Genomic DNA, 18612 nt, shown 5'->3' on the forward strand with positions numbered 1-18612 from the left:
AGCAGGCCGGCTGCACGCATCTTGCACCCATGATCAGCCCCAGGGGGAGGGGTATCTGGCTTCTTTTTCAGAGGAAATTAATAAATTGTCAACTGAAATATTGTGAAATATGGAAGCAAGGCCACGTTAAGAACTAAAAGCTGCTCCGATTTCTCAGAATTGATAGAAAACTAGAAATTGCTTAGAATGCAAAAAAGTTGCTCGAAACTAACAAAGTTGCTAGACTGTCTAACATTAGCAGAAAACCTGAGAGAATGACATTTTCAATCAATCGATCAAGTTTATTTCCATTTCGGTTAATACATGTTACATTAAGTCGGTAAGACAAATACAATGGAATCCCAATTTTTCGAACCTCCAAGGGAAACGAAAATTGGTTCGAAAAATCGGATAGTTCGAGAAATCGGGGGTAAAATTACAGCGTTGACTGAACAGGGGTAACACGTTTGGTTCGAGTTATCGGGAGGTTCGAAAAACCGAGGGCTCGAGGAATCGGGATTCTACTGTATGAATGAATGGCGGAAGACAAAGAGAAACCTTTACAGGCTTTAACAATGTAGTCCCCCTATAAATGACCTTAACAACAAAATATCAAATTAATTTGGCGAAAATTACTCTGATAGTTAAAACTGTTTAATCTTTGACTAAGTACTTATAGATATATATCCTCTAGAGTTCACAACCCCTGTGGCCGAATCGAGAATTCGAGAAATCCCTTAATAGCTATGTAGCTACCTGGGGTATCTTTCATCCAGTTGCCATGGTGACTCCATCTTGTCCTCCATGCAGGCTGCCACTGGCAAACAAATTTCAGAAAAAAAAAGCATATTTAAAAAAGCTGACCTTTCAGCGCAGAAACAATGTATTCGCTCTTCTCTTGACCTCTTAAACCGCTAGATAAATTGGATTTTCCACTGTTGTTTAAAATGGGTCTTAAAATATTATACAGATTGACTTTGTTTTGTGCGATGATATATGCGCCCATTTTTAAGACTTGTCTAATTCACAGCTAATTACGGAGTACGAAACAAGATAATCCTGAACACAAAATATCCTATTCTGTTCTGGAAAATGATTATGATCACTTTTCCATCGGCATGAAAAGGAACAATTATTGCACAGCGTTGCCTTTTGTTCGCGCCATTTTGGCTTCTAATTGACTTTAACAATGAGGCATCCTTATTTGGAGAAGCCAATAACAATAGTTGTAACAATTCCACCAATCAGTGCACCAGCACGCGCGCGTCGTTTTCCCAAGCGTTCGGTTGTTGTGTTACAGCTTTGTATTGGCGTTTTAGGGTGATTTTTGACATGGAAAGAAAGGAATAAGAGCAAGCAATTTTAAAAGATCACTCGGCCTAGCTCACAGCTGGGAGTCGATCGACTTGATCACCAGAAAGCAGAGGTTAAAAATCACGTCTGATGAGTACCAAGAAGAAAGATCTGGGAGAGAGTTTTCTGCACGGTGGAGAACTACTCGGAGACGAGGACGAGGATAGCGACAGTTTGCTGGCGGACGAGTTAAGAGGGATGTACCGGAATAGACTCAAAGACATGGAAGAAGTGGAAGAGAAAAGAGAAGAAGCTCACCGGGTAAGATCTATGGGATTTTTTTCCCACCGACCTCGTCAGATTGTAAACAGTGACTTACTAAATATTCGATCTCTCACCGTAAAATTTAAAATGTTCGAACACGAAAATCGAAATTGTTTCACGCCAGCTGATAAGCAGTGTTCGATCGGAAGATAAAAAAATCTAAACTTTTCAGAACTGATAGCTAATTAAGATATGTAGTGCTGTTGAAGAGCTTTTTTTAAAGAATCAAATCGCGCTTAGGCCGTTAGCCATATTTCAGAAGCCACATGAAATGCAAGAGGCCAGCGGTCAGAAATATTAGACCCGCGAGGCTGGCACCGGACGAAAACGGGCCGGCAGAACGCGGGGATATATTTCTACGCTCCCTGGACGACGTCTACCATCGTAAAAGTTCTTTAAAATTTCAAGAAACGGAATCAATTTTGTCGTTGGTGGTAAAACAGTTGAACGTGTTGAAAACTACAGTTTTGTTTACATTGGACGGCGTTTTAGTCACCGAGGCATGTTATAGCCGTGGTGCATTGACATAAATGAAGCTTATCAGATACACTTTAAAATTTTAGAGTTATGGATTCGGACGTGAGTAGTATTTGATACTGATCTCCAAAGCATATGGTCATCTTTTGTCTCTTGTAATTACTTTTTATTCTTTCCCTGTTCTATTTTCGTGAAAGGAAATTGTTTGCTCAAGTGAAGTTTTTACCTGCAAATCTGCAAATGCTTAGTTTGTTTGCAAAGAAGCATTGTGTGAGCTTAAAGCTTGATTGTGATCCTTGTAAAAATTATAAGCTACATGTACAATGTATTAATACTGTGTACAGATTTTTAATTCCAAATCAAAACATAACACTCATGTCTAGGACTTAGTCTATTGCAGAGTTAGCAGCAGATGGTGAACTTTAATGTATTCAAGGCTAGCCGACAACTTCTTGCCATCAAGGAAGTTTGCTATTGATTTCAGTCAATGATTAATTAGTGATTGAGCCTGTTAAAACTGTCTGTTTCCAATCCCCCTACCAGAAAAAAAAGGCATTTGGTTTAACAGAGTTGATAGTTAAGATTTCTTAAAGGAATAATAATTATTGAAAAAAATTTAAAGTGAAGATTGAAATTTTTTGTTGTTTGTCTTGCAGCATCAGCTCCAATCCTTGCAGTCCTTTGTGAATGAACTGAGTGATCAAAATGAGATCCTGGTTCAAACTGTTGAGGAGCTGGAGCGAGAAGCTAACGACAGAGTTGCCCTTGTGGAGAGCAAACTTCAAAAAACGACGCTGACTCTCAAGGTAAATAAAAAGTGTTTCATCCTTCCAAGATATATAGATGCATTAAATTTGACCTGTTAATTTCTGTTAGTACCAGCTGATGATGGACCTCTGCAGAAATCCATGTACAGTCTGTAGTGGCTTGATCCAGTTGGTTGTTGTTTGTGAGAAACAGAAACTTGTAATGAGCAACAAACTGACGGTTCTCTATACTGCAGCCTGATTTTTGACCTACCAATGAGGAACCAAAATTGACTCGAAAAATCAGGAAGTCCAAACAGTCGACGGTAAAATTCTCCTAATTTTTTGAATTTTGAATTTTGGCTGATAATTAAGAGGGGTGCTTAATCGAAGGGGGCGCTTATTTGAAGGGAGGTGCTAATTCAAGGATTTACGGTATGGTGTTAATCAAGAAAATTGGCCCATTAACTTTGTATGGTTGAGCCTCTATTGAAGTGGCTAACTTCTGTATAAAGGCCAGGGTCTGTATGTTTTTGTTGCAACTGGACACCAATCCAAAATACTCAAAACCTTGCTACAATGGCCACATCTAGATCAGGGGCGGATCTAGGGGGAGGGTGCAGGGGGTACATGTATGCACCTACCCCCTCTGAGATGAAGCCTTATTCTTTGTATATGCTTTAAAAATTTGTTTACCTCACCAGTCAATTACATGTACACTGTACGCCATTCCTTAGTGGTACACCCCTTGCCAAGAAAAATCCTGGATCTGCCCCTGTAGATCTCTCCAACATCTACTCGATTCTGTCCTAAGGGTGGCCCTTGTGGAGAGGTTCAAGTTGTCACTGAACTTTTTACTATAAATTTTCCAGGACTACTCAGCAAGGGCAACTGATCTGGATCTTCAAGTTGAAAAGCTGAGCAAAGAAAAGAAAGATTATGTGGAAGAGATTAAGGTGAGCTTCTATTTTATCTTGTAAAGGTCACTGAAAGTTGGGGCATGTTAATTAATACATCAATTACTTTGAATTGGTGGTGTCTTCTGATAGAGTCAGGCCTGAGAAGATTCCAGTTATGTATTGTACGACAGCAGTACCAAATGTTAAACTGTCATAGTTTTTCAGTGCTCATGACTTGCTGTTCTTTACATGTAGAGCGTTGTTTAATAAACATCAAATGAACTAGTACATACCATACATAAATGTTTTCTTCTGTGTTATTATAGGCTTTGAAAGAAGAGCTTAACATAACAACCCAACAACTGGCACAATTTGAGGCTCGTCAAGGAGACTTAGACTATGACATTGACAACTTGGTTAACTTGATTGGCACTGCTAGAGCAACAGGAAAATGGGAGGTGAGAATTGGGTTTTGTCTGATTCAATTTTATTAGGTGTGCTTTCCCTGCATGAGTTTGAAATCCAAGCTTTGATCACCTTGTAAATGATTGTCATGTTTCTGCTTTTATCAGCCATGTTTACTTAGTAACATACAGCTGTACCGTAAATCCTCAAATTAGTGCCTGGGCGCTTATTTCAAATTTAGGAGAAGACGGGGGGGGGGGGGGGGGGGCTTATTTCATTTTTTCCCAAATTGTGGCCTGACATCATCTGTGCATAAACACCAACATAAGCTGTTTATTGACATAAAAAGCTGATCCTAAAATTTAAATTGCTGCACCGTTAGTACTTAATGTGTTCACTTAACGTGTTCACTAAATGAGTTCACTAACTGAAACGATGTACAAATCTAATACTACATGACAAAAACTATACATCCTTTGTTGTCTCATCACTCATTCACAAAATGGGGGGAGGGAAGGGGGTGCTTATTCGAGGGGGGCACTTATCTTAAATTTCAACCGATAGGAAGGGCGCTTATCCTAAGGGGGCACTTATTTGAGGGGGGGGGGGGGGTGTGCTAATTCAAGGATTTATGGTATGTGTCTTATGGTGTTTAAGAATTCCTAATGACAATCTTCAAGGATCTTTGAAAAAATTTGCCAAAATCTTGAAGGACTTTTCAAAGATCTTTGCAAGAATCATGGATGAAATTGATGTCTCATTCACAATAATTCATCATCTTTTGTGATATTTGGCTCGTCTTTTGAGATTTTTTAATGCCCCCAAGAATCCTACGACGCATCACCTTTTTCAATCCACCCAAAAGCTCTGAAATGAGCTATTGTACTATTAATGGAACCCCTTTCACTTGACCACCTGTAGCTGAGGGGGGACATATTTTTAGTGGTCATTCTGATCAGCTACAGTATGCACTTCTCAATAACACCAAAATTGGCTGTACACTGAGTCCAATTTGGCTCCCCAAGGAATGTTTTTCATCCTGTTATTTCCAAATTGGACGAGCATCAGTAGGCCTCTTACTTATTATAAAATTAATTATGTTGTGTACATTGTACAGAACTGTCCAAATTGCGTGAATCTTAATTTGGACAGTTTGCAAAATTAACAAATTTTTGACTGTTTGTGCACTTTGTTTGGAATCTTGGGCTGGTGAATAATATAGTTAAATAAAAGAAGTTCATTATGAATATTTCAATAGTAAATGCTAACTAAATTAACGTTGATTTCTGGCTGGTTTCAATTTAGTTGGCTGGGTTAGGTTTGAGGACCGTGTCACTTGACGCCATTTTGGGAGCACATGCTGCAGCGTCAAAGGAATTGTGAGTATATTTAAAAAGAAACCTTATAGCTCACAGATAAAATTATTCAAAATCTATTTTATAAGCTCTTTGAACATTTGTATATTTTTTTCCCAGACCTATAATTCTCTTTTAATTAAGATATTAAACAAATCTGTCTGATTGGTTTTAATAGTTTGATCCAGTTGCATGGCAATAGATCTCTTAGAAGACTATAAGGTGGTTAGAAAAAGTCATCATCATCATTCCTTAATTACCCCTGGGGGCCCTGGGGAGCATATATGTAGGACATGACAACCAGAGCCCCCCTAGAATGTTCACAGCCTCTCTATTTTTTCAACGCATGCGGAATAAAAAGCAAGGGAAGGGTGTGCAAAGCACACAGGAGAGGGGGCTGGGCAGTGAGCGAAGCAAGCCTAATTCTTCTCAGTCCCCACCCCGTACCCCGTCAAGTCTTCCGTTTTGCAGTGACATTGAGTTCTCTCACAATTCTACCTACGCATTTAACATTCAATAAAAAATACCAGAAAAGAAAGAACTGTGAACAGTGTAGTATCCCCTCCCCCCCACCACGCATGGTTCTAATTGCTAAATTAAATGCCTTTGGTCTCCGCACCTCCCCTCAGGAGAAGCCCACTTCATGGGCAACATGGACAACTTCAACTTGTTCTTGGGCTTCTCTACTTTCCTCCTAGCTTCCATGTGGGTGGTAGTCCAAGGCTTGTCTTTTCCAAGTTGTTGCTTTGTTTTCTAAGAGTATGGCTAATCAAGTGCCATTCCTTCTTCTTACTGGTGTTATTATAATAGCTTCTTTTTCAGAACGAGGTAGGATTGTTTATGAAATATTACACATTAATTAATTTGTTGAACAGGATTAGTCACTCATTAGTCATATTTTTTTGTCCTTACAGGAGAGAAGGAGAGAAAAGACTCACAGATCACATTGGCGAGCTTAAAAAGCAATTGGCTGCCAGAGATCAAATGATTCAAAGATTGCAAAAAGATCTGAAGGGAAAGGACCAGGTACATCATCCCCACTCCATTTTCTTTGTTCGTCACCGAATGAAAAATACCAAATGAAAAAAATTCTGGGCTGTTCGCAGTGTAGAAGAGAATAACGTGAATCACTAGTTGCATGTAGTCCCACAATTGCCATTAACTGGTCTCTCTCTCTCTCGTTAGCCTTCTCAATTCAAGGCTTTTTAAATTCTAGATATGTGCAGTGATGCACACGGGTCCTTAGAAGTCACGTGATAACAACTAGAGCGCTTATTGGTATTTAACCGGTTGAAGTTGATGAAAGTTAACTTGCCGCCGTAGCGAGCTGGTGAAGCTGACGTTTTGAGCGTAGGCTAGCGTGCAAGTACATGTAGGCTCTTCACGTGGCAGCTGAAAGAAGAAGAGTCTTCTCACAGCCTAAGCATAGGTTAGAATCACTTGCCTACCGATGCAGACCATCAATTTCTTTAAAAACTAACACCTTTGTTCATTAGTAACAAACAGGTTGTATCGAAGTCCTGATCTGCAGTGATTTATAATCACATACCTGAGCAAAAATTTAATAATAGGATAAGACTGTATGTACTTTAACTCCTTGTCTCAGAGCAATCACCAACTTGTGGACACCAATGCTCATGGCAACGAGAAGATCGGTTCATTTGCTGGCGATGCCAAATCATTTGATACTTATACAGAGGAGTGCTCGGGCAGCATGACCCACAAGGATGTTCTTATCAGAAAACTGAAGAACGACTTAGAGCACTCGCGAAAACAGCAGCAAGACACGGCCAGGGAATTACGAGAGTGTGAGCTTTCTATTGTGCGGCTTCAGGGACAGATGGGCAAGTTACAGGACGAACAGTCGCTGAAGCGGTCAGACGTGGCAGCTAAAGATCACACTATGAGAGTCATGGAGCAACAGCACTTGGACAGCAAAGTACAGGTCAGTATTTGGGAAAATGTCGCGGGAACGAATTGTGCCTAGCTTAGTATAGGTAATCGTATGAATGCAAGTGCATTAAGGATCGGATTTACATTACGACTGATATTTGAAAATTCTCTCAAAAATGCGCGAGCCTTTAAGCGAGTGAAATTTTGAGAGAGTTTTTAAATATCACGAGTAGTGCAAAATCCTTTATTGCCCGAGCTTTCAGACGATAACTCATGTATTATACGACCGCAGTGCAGTGCTCTCAGCCAATCATAATGAAGTTATTTTCTCAGTCATATAATAACTACTATAGTCGCTCCCTGAACGCAGTAAAATGCGAAAAAAAAAAACCCATTGCTTTCGAGACGGTTTGAAATTTCCTTTAGGTGTGGATTCGCATACTTTTTTGTTTCTCAAGAATCAGAAGTAATCAGCGGAAAAAAAACGTCTGGGGACTATTTCCAAAGCGATAAAAAGTAAAGCCATTTTCTCTCATGGTTTATGCAGGTTGCAAGACTTCAAGAGGAAAATCGCGAGCTGAAGACCAAAGTCCGGTCGTTAAAAGACTCTGAGGGAGGTATCCCACTGGATCTGTCACGAGAATTCGAACAGAGAGTAAAGCGGTTGGAAGCTGAACTGGAAGTAGCTGAAGATCAAAGACGTAAAGCCGCTCAGGAAGTGGTGAAACTACAGAGTCAACTGAGCGAGAGTCAACACGCTGCCAGAGGACACAAAGAAGTACTAGTTAGCGAGGTTAGTTTCAGGGTGCCTTTTTGGTGGCGGTGAAGTAAAAGTGACGAACGTTGTATTTACCGTGGACACGGCCGCAAATAATAATCAATATTTAAAATCGGAAAGTCTGGGACTAATCACATGTTCGGGTAACTGTCGTTATTCCGAACGCATCACGAAAGTCTTGGCGATGCTTTCCGAAGCCTGTTGGCACATTGCAAGGCTTTCAAATTTCTAATTGTTTGCGGGGTGCAAATATCTTAGATTCAACTTTGTTTCTTTGTTTCAGCTGAGTTCCAGGGATTCTGAGCTTGACAGTGTAAAGGACCGATATAATGCTGCGCTAAAGGATGTAGGTGCCTCTTTTGGTCTTGGGTTTGGATTTGCTTGTTGGTGTTGTTTTTTATCAATACCTGCATGCGCCAAGCGAAGAGCATTACATTTGATTTGCTTTTTTCCCCGTAAAACGCGTGAGCATTTTCATCGCTAACAAAATGATATACTTTGATTTCAGATCCATCAATATGAAAAGGAGATTCGCGACCTTAAATCAGAACAAAATAACTGCACTTACGAGGTAACGTTACTGACCTTACACGTAGTCACTTCTTCGCGTCTGCTGTATATAACACACTGTGTATGCGTCCAGTTTTAGAGAACTTAACATTTTCTAAGCTGGATATAGTAATTTTCGTCTATTGGTTTCTTGGTTCTGCTATCATGAAACTGAAAAACGAGTTCTATGAGAGCCAATTTGTAACCGAACGAGCAGCGGGATTTAGTCCCCATCCGCACTTCGCCGGAGAAATTTGAAAACGCAGCTTTATTTCTCCGATTACGCCTACCATCCACACTAATCCGTCACGAAAACGGAGCTTTTCGAAAACGCTCTTCAAACCGGAGGAATTTGAAATTGCGGCTTGGCGTTTTAGCGCGGAGGAAAACATTTTTGAAAACGGAGCTTTTCGAAAACGATGGCGTCACGATTTCCCTGCCCGAGTTTTGCTCAAACGCAAATCCAAAATGGCCGGTGATTGTTACGTTTTCAAATTTCTCCGGCGTAGTGAGGACGGGGCCTCATAAGTACCAATCAGAGCATGGTACAAGCAGGGTACCAGCTCCAAGCGCGGGGAAACATGAACAGTAATCTGTGCGAAGCCTGGTACCAAGCGCTGGAAGCGTAGTATCATTTAACCGGTGTTAGCGCGGGAAAAGTCGCGATTTTATAATTCGCGATTCAGTTTGGTTTTCAGTTCATTGGCCAATAGTACTCATTCTAATTGGTCGAGAGCCACTGAACTGAGCAAATAAATTTGTTCAGGACGCATTGAAATAGTGCATAGTTTTTCGAAGACTAGCCGACTTGTCATTCCCTTAGTGTGTAAATAATTGAAAAAAATAAATAGATAAATAACAGCCTGGCATTGTAAATTTGCAACGGTCACAACATCAAGACCTCTTGAAGTAACTATACTGTAGTGGTGAAAGCAACGCTTTTTAAAATGACGCACTTGTTCTTTTTTTCCCCTCAAGCTGGAGAAAAATAAAATTCACATTCAGCAACTCGAAGGAGATGTTGTGAAGTGTCGTGAGCAGGTGTCCCGTTCGGAAGAGGAATGTCGAGCGGCGCAGAGAGAGTTAAAACGACTACAGATGGCTTCTAATGACCAGCGAGATGCATTAGCAAACGAGGTAAGTTTGTGTCAAAAAATAAAACGCGACTGCAAAAAGTGAATCCTTGAAGAGTTTAGTTCAAAATTCTTTTGAAGTTAAAGAAATTTTACTGTGACTTCTCGCTTGGATTCCCTAAAGACTTCCTAATGATCTAACTTCACCCGCGGAAACATTTTTAATTTCTTCTAATAGCACTGCAGTACTTGTCATCCCTCTGGGGTCCCAATTGTTAATACCCACTTCACGTCTCCCTGCAACGAGTATTTGCCCTTTTCCAGAATGATAGAATCTTCCGCCATTAAAGTAGGGGCAAATTGTACATATGAACGACGAAAATAATGACGAAGAGAGAAAAAAAAACGTCATGTTCTATGAGGTTTGAATACAACTAAAAACGTCCGTCTTCGGTATTACTTTCCCTTATTTTAACGGAAGTTACATATAGTTTAACATTTTTTTTTTTTCTGGCGGCTTCCGGCAATCATGCAGATTTGAAATAAAAGCGCGACAATGTAACACTGACCAACACTCATTCAGTGTCTTTTTTCCTTTAGGTTGCTGAGCGCCATGATGTCATTTTAACGTTGAAGACGGAACTGTCGACTCTGGACGATAAACACAGAGAAGCAGTCGCCCAGGTATCAAACTGTCTTCGGCTTCTTGTTCAGCGAACCCTTAGAAGACTCATTCCGCACTGTTGTTTACTCTGTGGTCGCGCCGACTTCTTTGGTACTTTTTTGAAGCACTTTCCCCAGTTTGTAGCGTCTTGGTTGTTACTTTTCTTCAAACAAACAAACAAACAAACAAACAAACAAACTATCAAACAAGCAAAAAAATGAAGTGTTTGCTGTTTGCACAGCATTCGGGTAAGGAGCCCGCGCTTGTCGGGCCCCGAACTCTTTTCGGGGAGGAACACGACCGGACCCGAGAGAGCGACGGAAATCGAGCTTAGCCTTTAAGGGGAAGGAAACTCTTCGGACTCGGCGCAATCTTTTCCATGAAAGCATGTTTAGCAGGCATATCGATTTAAACTCAAGTGGTTTATAATTCCAAATTTTATTCAACAACGGTAGCTTTATCAATTAAATAGTCTCCTGTTTCTTTTTCCCATTTAATAAGCCATTTTCTTTTTCCTATGAAATTTCCGTGATCCGTAAATCAATATCCTCGAAATGGGACAGATAATCAAAACAAAGTGCTTCTGATGAAGACAGTACAGTGAGATTGTATACTCGACTTATCGCAGTTATAAATCCTCCTGTTTTGTTTTTGCACGCAAAATAACCGCAACTCGTTTTCAAAGTCTGCATGGGTGTGTAATCTTAAACAATAGCGCTATTGTCCAGCAAGCAATTCATTGTATTAAAGAGTCCTTTGAATCTAACTGACACGCTTGAGGGCCATCTGTGAAGTCTGCATAATTTTATTGCGGTTATGCACAAAGTTAGCGTCCCTTGCCTACGGAGCATAGTTAGTCGAAGGCTTGCTGGATTTTGGCTTCCTTTTCTCCAGCACTTAGCTACACCCTGTTTCAAAGTTGTGAAAGACTTAGGTTAACTTCATATTTAAGGATCCAAGAATAGTAATCGAGGTAATGTAGTTTGAAACTTAACGTATGTTTATTTGGACAATAGTTTTCTCTGACCTCGCGACTCTGTGAAGTCCCAATATAATTGTAAACAAACTTTTCTTTCGAGAGATATTTCGATAAAGAATCCTTTATTCTATTTCTACAGTTATCGTTGATAAGTTTTGCCGTTAATCCTGGGGTTGATGTATTTACTTTTCGTCTGCTAAGCTGTCTGGTGTCTTTATTATATTCCAAACTTGTATCGCGAAGTATGAGTTGTGAAGAAGCCATTGCGAAACAGATGGTGTTTGAAGTATGTCTTAGTTTGTATTGGTGATGTGGTTTTACTGTTTTCGATTCTGTTTTCATCCCTAGATGTAAAAAATAGGACCTACAAGTAATAGACGATTCTTAACTAAGGTTGAATTTGTTCTCTGCAGCTTTCTCATCGGAATAATGTGATTCAGAAACTTCGGAACCAGAACAAAGAGATGACCGACACGGTAAGATTTCATAGTGTGATTTTTATGAGGCTTTCACTCTTAGTGAAAACGCTGTGCTTGACTAGATATCCCGAAATACCAACATAACATTGGATGAAATCAATCGTTCGTTTTATCCAGTGTTTTTGCTGTCATTTATTTCGTGTCAAAAGGATTATATTTATATCAACATGGTTTGACGCTCTCTCATTCTTATTTCTTTGTGTCAATGGTATTGCTTCTGCTGTTTGCTGGTCATTTTCGATATTGCGATGTCTATTTGAAAATCACTATAGCAATAAAATGTAAAATTTGCTATTACCGCGGCGTTATGTCGTAATTTAGCGGCCGCACGCATATTCTAAGCTTTGTTTCATTTTCACGAATGTGTATTTGCAGATCGAAGAGTACAGCCGCAAGCAAGCGGAGCTCGAAAGCAAACTGAACGTCGCTAACAAGAGGGTATGTGATTTGAAACTTAAATGAGGGTCGTTCAGGTATATCTAAACAAAACACTGCGCCAGGCGTATGGAATTACAGAAGCGGAACTAAACAGGGCTAGGGTGAATGAGTGCACATTTCGAGTGAAGTAGGGTGGGGTGGGTGGGGTATTCGTGGCGTTTGTACTTTTTTAAACGTTTTGCGCCTATATAGAGAAGGGCAACGGTTGATGAAAGAGTTTTTGCAAAAACGCGTCTACCATAGCTTGATGTTGATTAGAATGAGAGGCCCGAGGAGGTGCCCATCTGAAGGAGTCCATAATTTGAACTGAGTCGAATTTAGATGGTACGGCTAGGTGAAGCAATTCCCTGTTATACTATAGCTGGTAGGTTGGTATAGGGCTTTTAATGGTTTTGATGCTTAATGGCGTCATTCGTACTTTTTTTTTATAGCTTTCGGACTTGGAAGGCCGCTTGGAGAGGAACCAGTTAAGCAGCTTGGAAAAGTCTGACCATCTCGGCAAAATGGTAAATGATTGTTTTAAACAGTGAAGTTTTCTTTGTGGTACGATTACCGCAGTGCATCACAATTGGTTATTTTTTTATCACAGGTTGAAGATAAAGATGTAGAGTTGCGGGAACTAAAGTCGGCCCTTGCAAACCTTAAAGATCATCATGATCAAGCCCAATCTAAGGTTTGAATTACAAATACTTTCATCCCTGTTTGTTCCATAGTGAACGCGCCATGTGCCGCGCAATGTTGAATCTCACGGTGAGAAAAGGTCCTGTGCTCTTCCCGGGTCTCGCTCGTTTTAATATTCAAGATGGCGGCCGGACCGTCTATGAGAATGTCGACTGTGTTGATTGACGCTGTGATTCATTTCCGCATTCTGAATTGTTTCTTGTTGTCTATTCAAAGGTCTCCCATCGAGAGGAAGCTTTACAGAGACTTCAAGCTCAACAGAAGGATTTCGTAGAAGAGGTATTACAGTTTACTTTTGTTAACACACTTAAATACGAGAAGCCATACATCACAGGACACGCAACAATCATGGTTTGATTTTGTAGACTGAACGATACCCGGCAAATGTTTAGAATCATTAGTAAGTGAGGACAAAAACGAGGACTGGAATGGTTGTAATATGACCACACTTCCATCACAAAGCTAGGTACAGTTTCAAGAAATTGGTTCAATATGGATGATTAGTTTTCAGTTCCAAACTTTTCGTGTCTTTTATCACAAAATCGAATTGAAGTAAAATTGGCCATGGATTCTTTTGAAAACTTGCGTTAAACATCTTTTAGTGTTAGGGATTTCTCTTACGAAATGCACGGTCTGAAATCAAGTAGTTTCATAAATGGAGGAAAGATGAACATTCCAGACAAGTCCAGTTCTCATGTAAAATAATATTGATTGCATTGCTTGTCTTCTTCATGTCAGGTGTCTCGACGGGAGAAAGCCATTCAAAAGCTTGAATTGGAGCTTCTCACAGCGCAAGAAAACCATCGAAGAGCACTTGATGATGTAAGAACGTTTGAACATAAAACATTGCCGTATATTGTTATTCTGACTAAAAATATAGCGGACCCGAAAACCGTTTTTTTTCGAAAGAGTTAATCAGTTATGCGGGGCTCAAGAAGACAAACCAACAAACAAACTAACAAGAAAAGGCGATAATTCGTTTTTATTTCTGTACTTGTGTTTATTAGAAGTATCAGAATAAAAATGTTGTGTCTGAAAACTCAGACTTTTCTCTCGTAGTGCTCGATTTTATTTCCTTTAATTTGTTCAGATTACTAGACGTGACGAGACCATTCAGCAGCTGGAGGGAGACCTGGACACCAGCAGAAAGCAGCTCAAGGATGCGATCGAAGAGGTGAATAGAATTTTTCTGACTCCATGTTTGTATTGACGAAGGCACCTGGGCCTGTTTAATGTTTGGGAAATGTTTATCACTTGACAAACGTAGTAATCTTTAAACTCCTTGTCCAATTTTCTCTTGCAGAAAGGAAGACTCGAAGCTAAAATTCAAGCATACAAGATCTCTACACAGAGCGAACAAGACGTACTGACAGAAGAGGTATTGTTATTGGTTTAGCACGCTGTTTTCATGGCTCAAATTTCATTTCAGGCTTGGCTTGTTAATTGACAATATTATTTGTTATACTTGCAGGTCGGCAAACGAGAAGAAGCCATTCACAAGCTTAAGATCGAGAAGTTAGCTCTGCAGGAACAACAACAAAAGGCCGAAGATAATGTAAGTGTGCCATTCTTGCTTGCCTCGTTTTGATCGGCAGCTAACCTCTCTTTAATGTTAATTTATTGCCAAGAAGACAGATGAGGAAAACGAAGAAATTCATCGCCAGATAGAGGGTTTTTCATCTGCCACTTTGGGGTCCGCTTTGGGATCCACTTTGGGGTGTAAAGCCTGGCCAAAAGTCCTTGGGACACCTGTCAAAATGGCAACTGGCGACGCATTGATTTAAAATGGGAAGCCATTAGTCAATTTTTCGAGCCCCCCTCCCCCAAAGCAATGTTGAAATAGTGGGCTGGTCTACTTAAAATGAATCAACATCAACATTGTGTTGGGGGTGGGGTGGGGGAGGTGGACAGAAAAACCATATGTTGGCAAGTGTACTACCAGGTCTGCAGCAGTTATTCCCTTTTGTAAAAGAGTCAATTTTCACGCACACCAACTAATTTAATTGTAGTTTTGATAAGTTGTAACTGAAGAAAGTCTTTTTTGTTTGTTTCAGGTCCGAGAGCACGAGCGAGCGGTAGAGAGACTTCGGCAACAGTATGAAGACTGTCTACAAGATGTAAGAATGACATGCTGATCATTTGACGCCTGGGATTGTGAGAACAACTTGGTGGTCGTCATATTTTCTAAACATTTTCACTTTATCTGCAGATGCAGCAAAGGAATACCGCTGTGGTTGACATGGAAGCAAAACTGAACGATATGAAATCCAAGTCCGATGAATACACTGATAAGGTGCGCTCTTTCTTTTGACTTTTTCCCTCTTATTCCAGTTTGTTTACGTCTTTGTTTTGACTCCTGTAAGATAGCTTGTGTACATCCACCCCCTCCCCTGAAAAATCAGTTTTTTGAGGGGATGGGGCGGATGTGTATAGGCTAATGTAAGACGTCACAAAATGTAACATTTCGCAACTATTTACATGAAGTAAGTTCAAAGTTGTATGTCAACTGCCATTATGGATGCGAAGCTTTATGCTTCTTTCTTCTGTCATAAACTATATCAGTAAAAGTAGGTACGATGCAAAGAAGTAATTTGCTCACTTCTGTTTTACAGCTAGAGCATTACGAAGACACCATACGGGAACTTAACTTCAAAATGACGTCACTTCAAGGTGATCGGGATCAGAAGGAACACGAGGTAAGTCTCTTTCCCAGGCCTTTTGAACGCAGTCGTCATGTTAAATCCAGACCTTTAGCTCCAACACAAAGTTCAAATGTGTGTCCATTACTTTCTGTGTAGGCTGAAATGAAAGAGGATACCATTCAGCATCTGGCGTCGGAAATGGATGAGTTACAGGAGCAACACAGAGATGTGTTGGCCAAGGTACGATTTTCCATGGATTTGCGAGTGTTTTCTTTTGTTTTCCTTTTGTTTTGTGAAAATGTTCTTAGCAAGGCGCAGTCCAAAACCAATTTGATATCTTCTATTCAAATTATACATACATACTTACATGCAAACAGCTTTATTTGAGTGTTCTACTAAATATGGGCACTGAAAAACTTTCAGAAATACTACGATTATCAGTTGAGTAAGGCGCGACGAAAGTTTGATGACCAGGTTTTTAACGTTCAACTTGTGTTGTTGTCCCGTGCAACTGGCTCCGTTTCCAGTGGCGACTTTTCGTCATTGGCAGCAAAGCGCGCGAAATTGCAGGCGACGATATTGTTACCATTGGAAACGAGCAAAGTTGCCCGTGGCAACGCCGTAGATTTAATTCCAAACCTCATCACCAAAGCACTGCTGCGCCTTACTCAACTGATAATCGTGGCAGCTGAGCTTACTAACTAACACAAATCTGATACAACTTTCTATTCAGATGTCCAAGAGGGACGAAATGATCGACCGCTTGAAAGCTGAAACATCTTATTTAAAAGATCAACAAAGAGACAAAGAACGAGAGGTAATAACTTTGTTATTTTGGTACTCAGCGGGATATTGAACTGTTGAATATAATACATAATTCTACTGCGAATATTTATGGGCAGGAAGAAGGCGATGGTTGAAGCCTCGAGAAGCCCTAGCTTAATCAATGAATCAATCTCAATGTCGTGCAATTTCCTGGCCTAATGTAAACAATTTTAAAAATAAATAAAATAGTAAATTACAATATTTAGAGAGAAGCCACATCAGCCTTAGGTGGTTTTCATGCGGGCTCTATCCTGGTCGAATTGAAATGTTGGTTTTTGTTGAGGGAGGAAAACCAAAGCGCCCGGAGAAAACCCCCCGGGGCAAGGCGAGAGCCAAGCAACAAACTCAACCCACATACAGCACCGGGCCGAGATAGTACGACAATCGAGCATTCAATTAATCAAGGGATTTTGTTCTTCGCTTTCTTAGATCTCTCAGCAGCTGGACGTGATTGGCCGCCTAGAACGAGACCTGAACGAAAGTAGCCGAGATCTGGAGAACTTGAGACAAAAAGCAGCTGAGGATGTGAGTGCTGACGGGGAAACCTTGCTAAACAACAACAATGATGATAATAACGATACCAACAACAATATTAATAACACTGACGCTTATTTATTTCAGGACTAGAATCTTTTAACTCGCCTACACACAAACGTCCTTGAGTATCTAAGTCTAAGAACAAATGTCGTTCAAATTTGTATCTTATTTCGCTTGTCATTATTTGTTTCAAATCTTTTAACATGCAATTCGCGCGTACATTTTGTAGTTTTTAAAGCTAGACGCTCCTAGCTTTGACTAAGGCTCCATTTTTATACATTTATATTTTAAAGGGCTCGGTGATATCATAGAAATATGAACTATTTGTACTTGTACGAGCTTTGGCTTATTTTTCATAGAAATCTTGACGCATTTTTTAGAAGGAAAAGCTGCCGTTTTTGTTCATTCAAGACCATCTTTCAACTTAAGCTTTAGGCTTAATTCATATTTCTCCTTGATTAAAAAAAAAAAAAAAAGAAAAAAAGAACTTTGAAAACAATTAAAGCCAATTTAGTTTATCGATGAGGTTACTACGCAGGACCAAATATTGATTGTATTTGATATAATTGACAGAATTCCAAATTATTATTAGTGGTGATTTAAAAGAGAGAAATAAATTATATAATTAATATATGGTGATTACGGTTTATATTGTCCGTCTGACAGTTTGAGAAAATCAATGTCGAAATGTGAGATTATAAGATATTTTTCTATCGATTTCTTACATGTAATAAATATATTTTTAGCAGAAGGTCTCTAGATTGGTTGTTGTTTTCAGAATGACAACATTGTTAGACCATTTTTTCTGCTTTAGTCGAAAACTGATTATCGAAAGTCTACTTTCGCTTTTGCTGAAAGATATGGTCCTGAATGTTGCCATGGTAACTAACTGCTTTAAGTTTGTACGGCTAATTTAGCGGCAGAACGACACGATAACGTTTTCTCACCAAAAAAAAAGAAAAACCTCTAATGATTAAAGGGGAAAAATTAATTAAATCCCTTAATTTTGGAATCCCCTTAATGCATGCATTGAGCTAAAAAGCAGAAGAGGAGAAAGTATTGCACAGAATGATGGATTTCCAACCAACTCTTTCTCTTTGTTGCGCCACATATGGGTTGAAAACTTTATCTCATGAACAGTTCGATGAGACCGAGAGCTGCAGTCAAGAAGTTCGAGCGTAACTTATTCATTTGATTGGCTGCTCTTTTAAACATAAAATACTACAAAACTTAAAACAGCTTTGTTGTATCCTTCGGTGACTGCTCAAAAACTTGTCTCTTCGACTGTGAGGCACGGACTTTATAGCCTGCAATGCAGGCGTATTTTGGCGAGCGAGTGCATTTTGATCAAGCGAGCGCCATCTACTCGATAACGATCTAACACCGCTAATTCGTGAACACACGGTAAACGCCTGCACTGCAGGCTATGGACTTTAGCGATCGATCGATAATAGACTCCTGTTTATCTAATCACATCGCGAGTTTACCAAAAATTAGCCCACGAGTTTTCATCTTATCCAAGGATCTGTGCACACTACGTGCATATTAATCCGTCGCGCAAAAAAAGAGCTTTTCGTAAACGCCCTACAGACCGGA

The 18612-nt window shown here is 39.9% G+C and overlaps 1 protein-coding gene across 5 annotated transcripts in view; it reads left to right on the forward strand.

Annotated features, from left to right (window-relative positions):
* Nucleotides 1–1219: 1219 nt before the first annotated feature.
* LOC110060678 (uncharacterized) overlaps nucleotides 1220–18612 on the forward strand; it is a 52731-nt gene continuing 35338 nt past the window's right edge. For 3 of the 5 annotated variants that reach the window (XM_089298047.1, XM_089298048.1, XM_089298050.1), the window contains exons 1-27: nucleotides 1220–1593; nucleotides 2730–2879; nucleotides 3692–3775; nucleotides 4045–4176; nucleotides 5429–5502; nucleotides 6393–6504; nucleotides 7085–7423; nucleotides 7919–8164; nucleotides 8433–8495; nucleotides 8658–8720; nucleotides 9677–9835; nucleotides 10372–10455; nucleotides 11828–11890; nucleotides 12269–12331; nucleotides 12763–12837; nucleotides 12921–13004; nucleotides 13229–13291; nucleotides 13751–13834; nucleotides 14103–14186; nucleotides 14316–14390; nucleotides 14484–14567; nucleotides 15067–15129; nucleotides 15222–15305; nucleotides 15625–15708; nucleotides 15811–15894; nucleotides 16388–16471; nucleotides 16909–17004. In XM_089298047.1, coding sequence (XP_089154173.1) covers nucleotides 1423–1593; nucleotides 2730–2879; nucleotides 3692–3775; nucleotides 4045–4176; nucleotides 5429–5502; nucleotides 6393–6504; nucleotides 7085–7423; nucleotides 7919–8164; nucleotides 8433–8495; nucleotides 8658–8720; nucleotides 9677–9835; nucleotides 10372–10455; nucleotides 11828–11890; nucleotides 12269–12331; nucleotides 12763–12837; nucleotides 12921–13004; nucleotides 13229–13291; nucleotides 13751–13834; nucleotides 14103–14186; nucleotides 14316–14390; nucleotides 14484–14567; nucleotides 15067–15129; nucleotides 15222–15305; nucleotides 15625–15708; nucleotides 15811–15894; nucleotides 16388–16471; nucleotides 16909–17004 — 2847 coding nt within the window. In that variant the 5' untranslated portion in view covers nucleotides 1220–1422. Of the gene's footprint in view, nucleotides 1594–1886; nucleotides 2176–2729; nucleotides 2880–3691; nucleotides 3776–4044; nucleotides 4177–5428; nucleotides 5503–6392; nucleotides 6505–7084; nucleotides 7424–7918; nucleotides 8165–8432; nucleotides 8496–8657; nucleotides 8721–9676; nucleotides 9836–10371; nucleotides 10456–11827; nucleotides 11891–12268; nucleotides 12332–12762; nucleotides 12838–12920; nucleotides 13005–13228; nucleotides 13292–13750; nucleotides 13835–14102; nucleotides 14187–14315; nucleotides 14391–14483; nucleotides 14568–15066; nucleotides 15130–15221; nucleotides 15306–15624; nucleotides 15709–15810; nucleotides 15895–16387; nucleotides 16472–16908; nucleotides 17005–18612 lie in introns of those variants that run through there. The other 2 variants (XM_089298049.1, XM_089298051.1) reach the window with 2 other exon arrangements.

The sequence above is a fragment of the Orbicella faveolata genome, unplaced genomic scaffold, assembly GCF_042242905.1.
Source record: "Orbicella faveolata isolate gen_17 unplaced genomic scaffold, um_ofav_v1 contig_3, whole genome shotgun sequence".
Classification (NCBI taxonomy): domain Eukaryota; kingdom Metazoa; phylum Cnidaria; class Anthozoa; order Scleractinia; family Merulinidae; genus Orbicella; species Orbicella faveolata.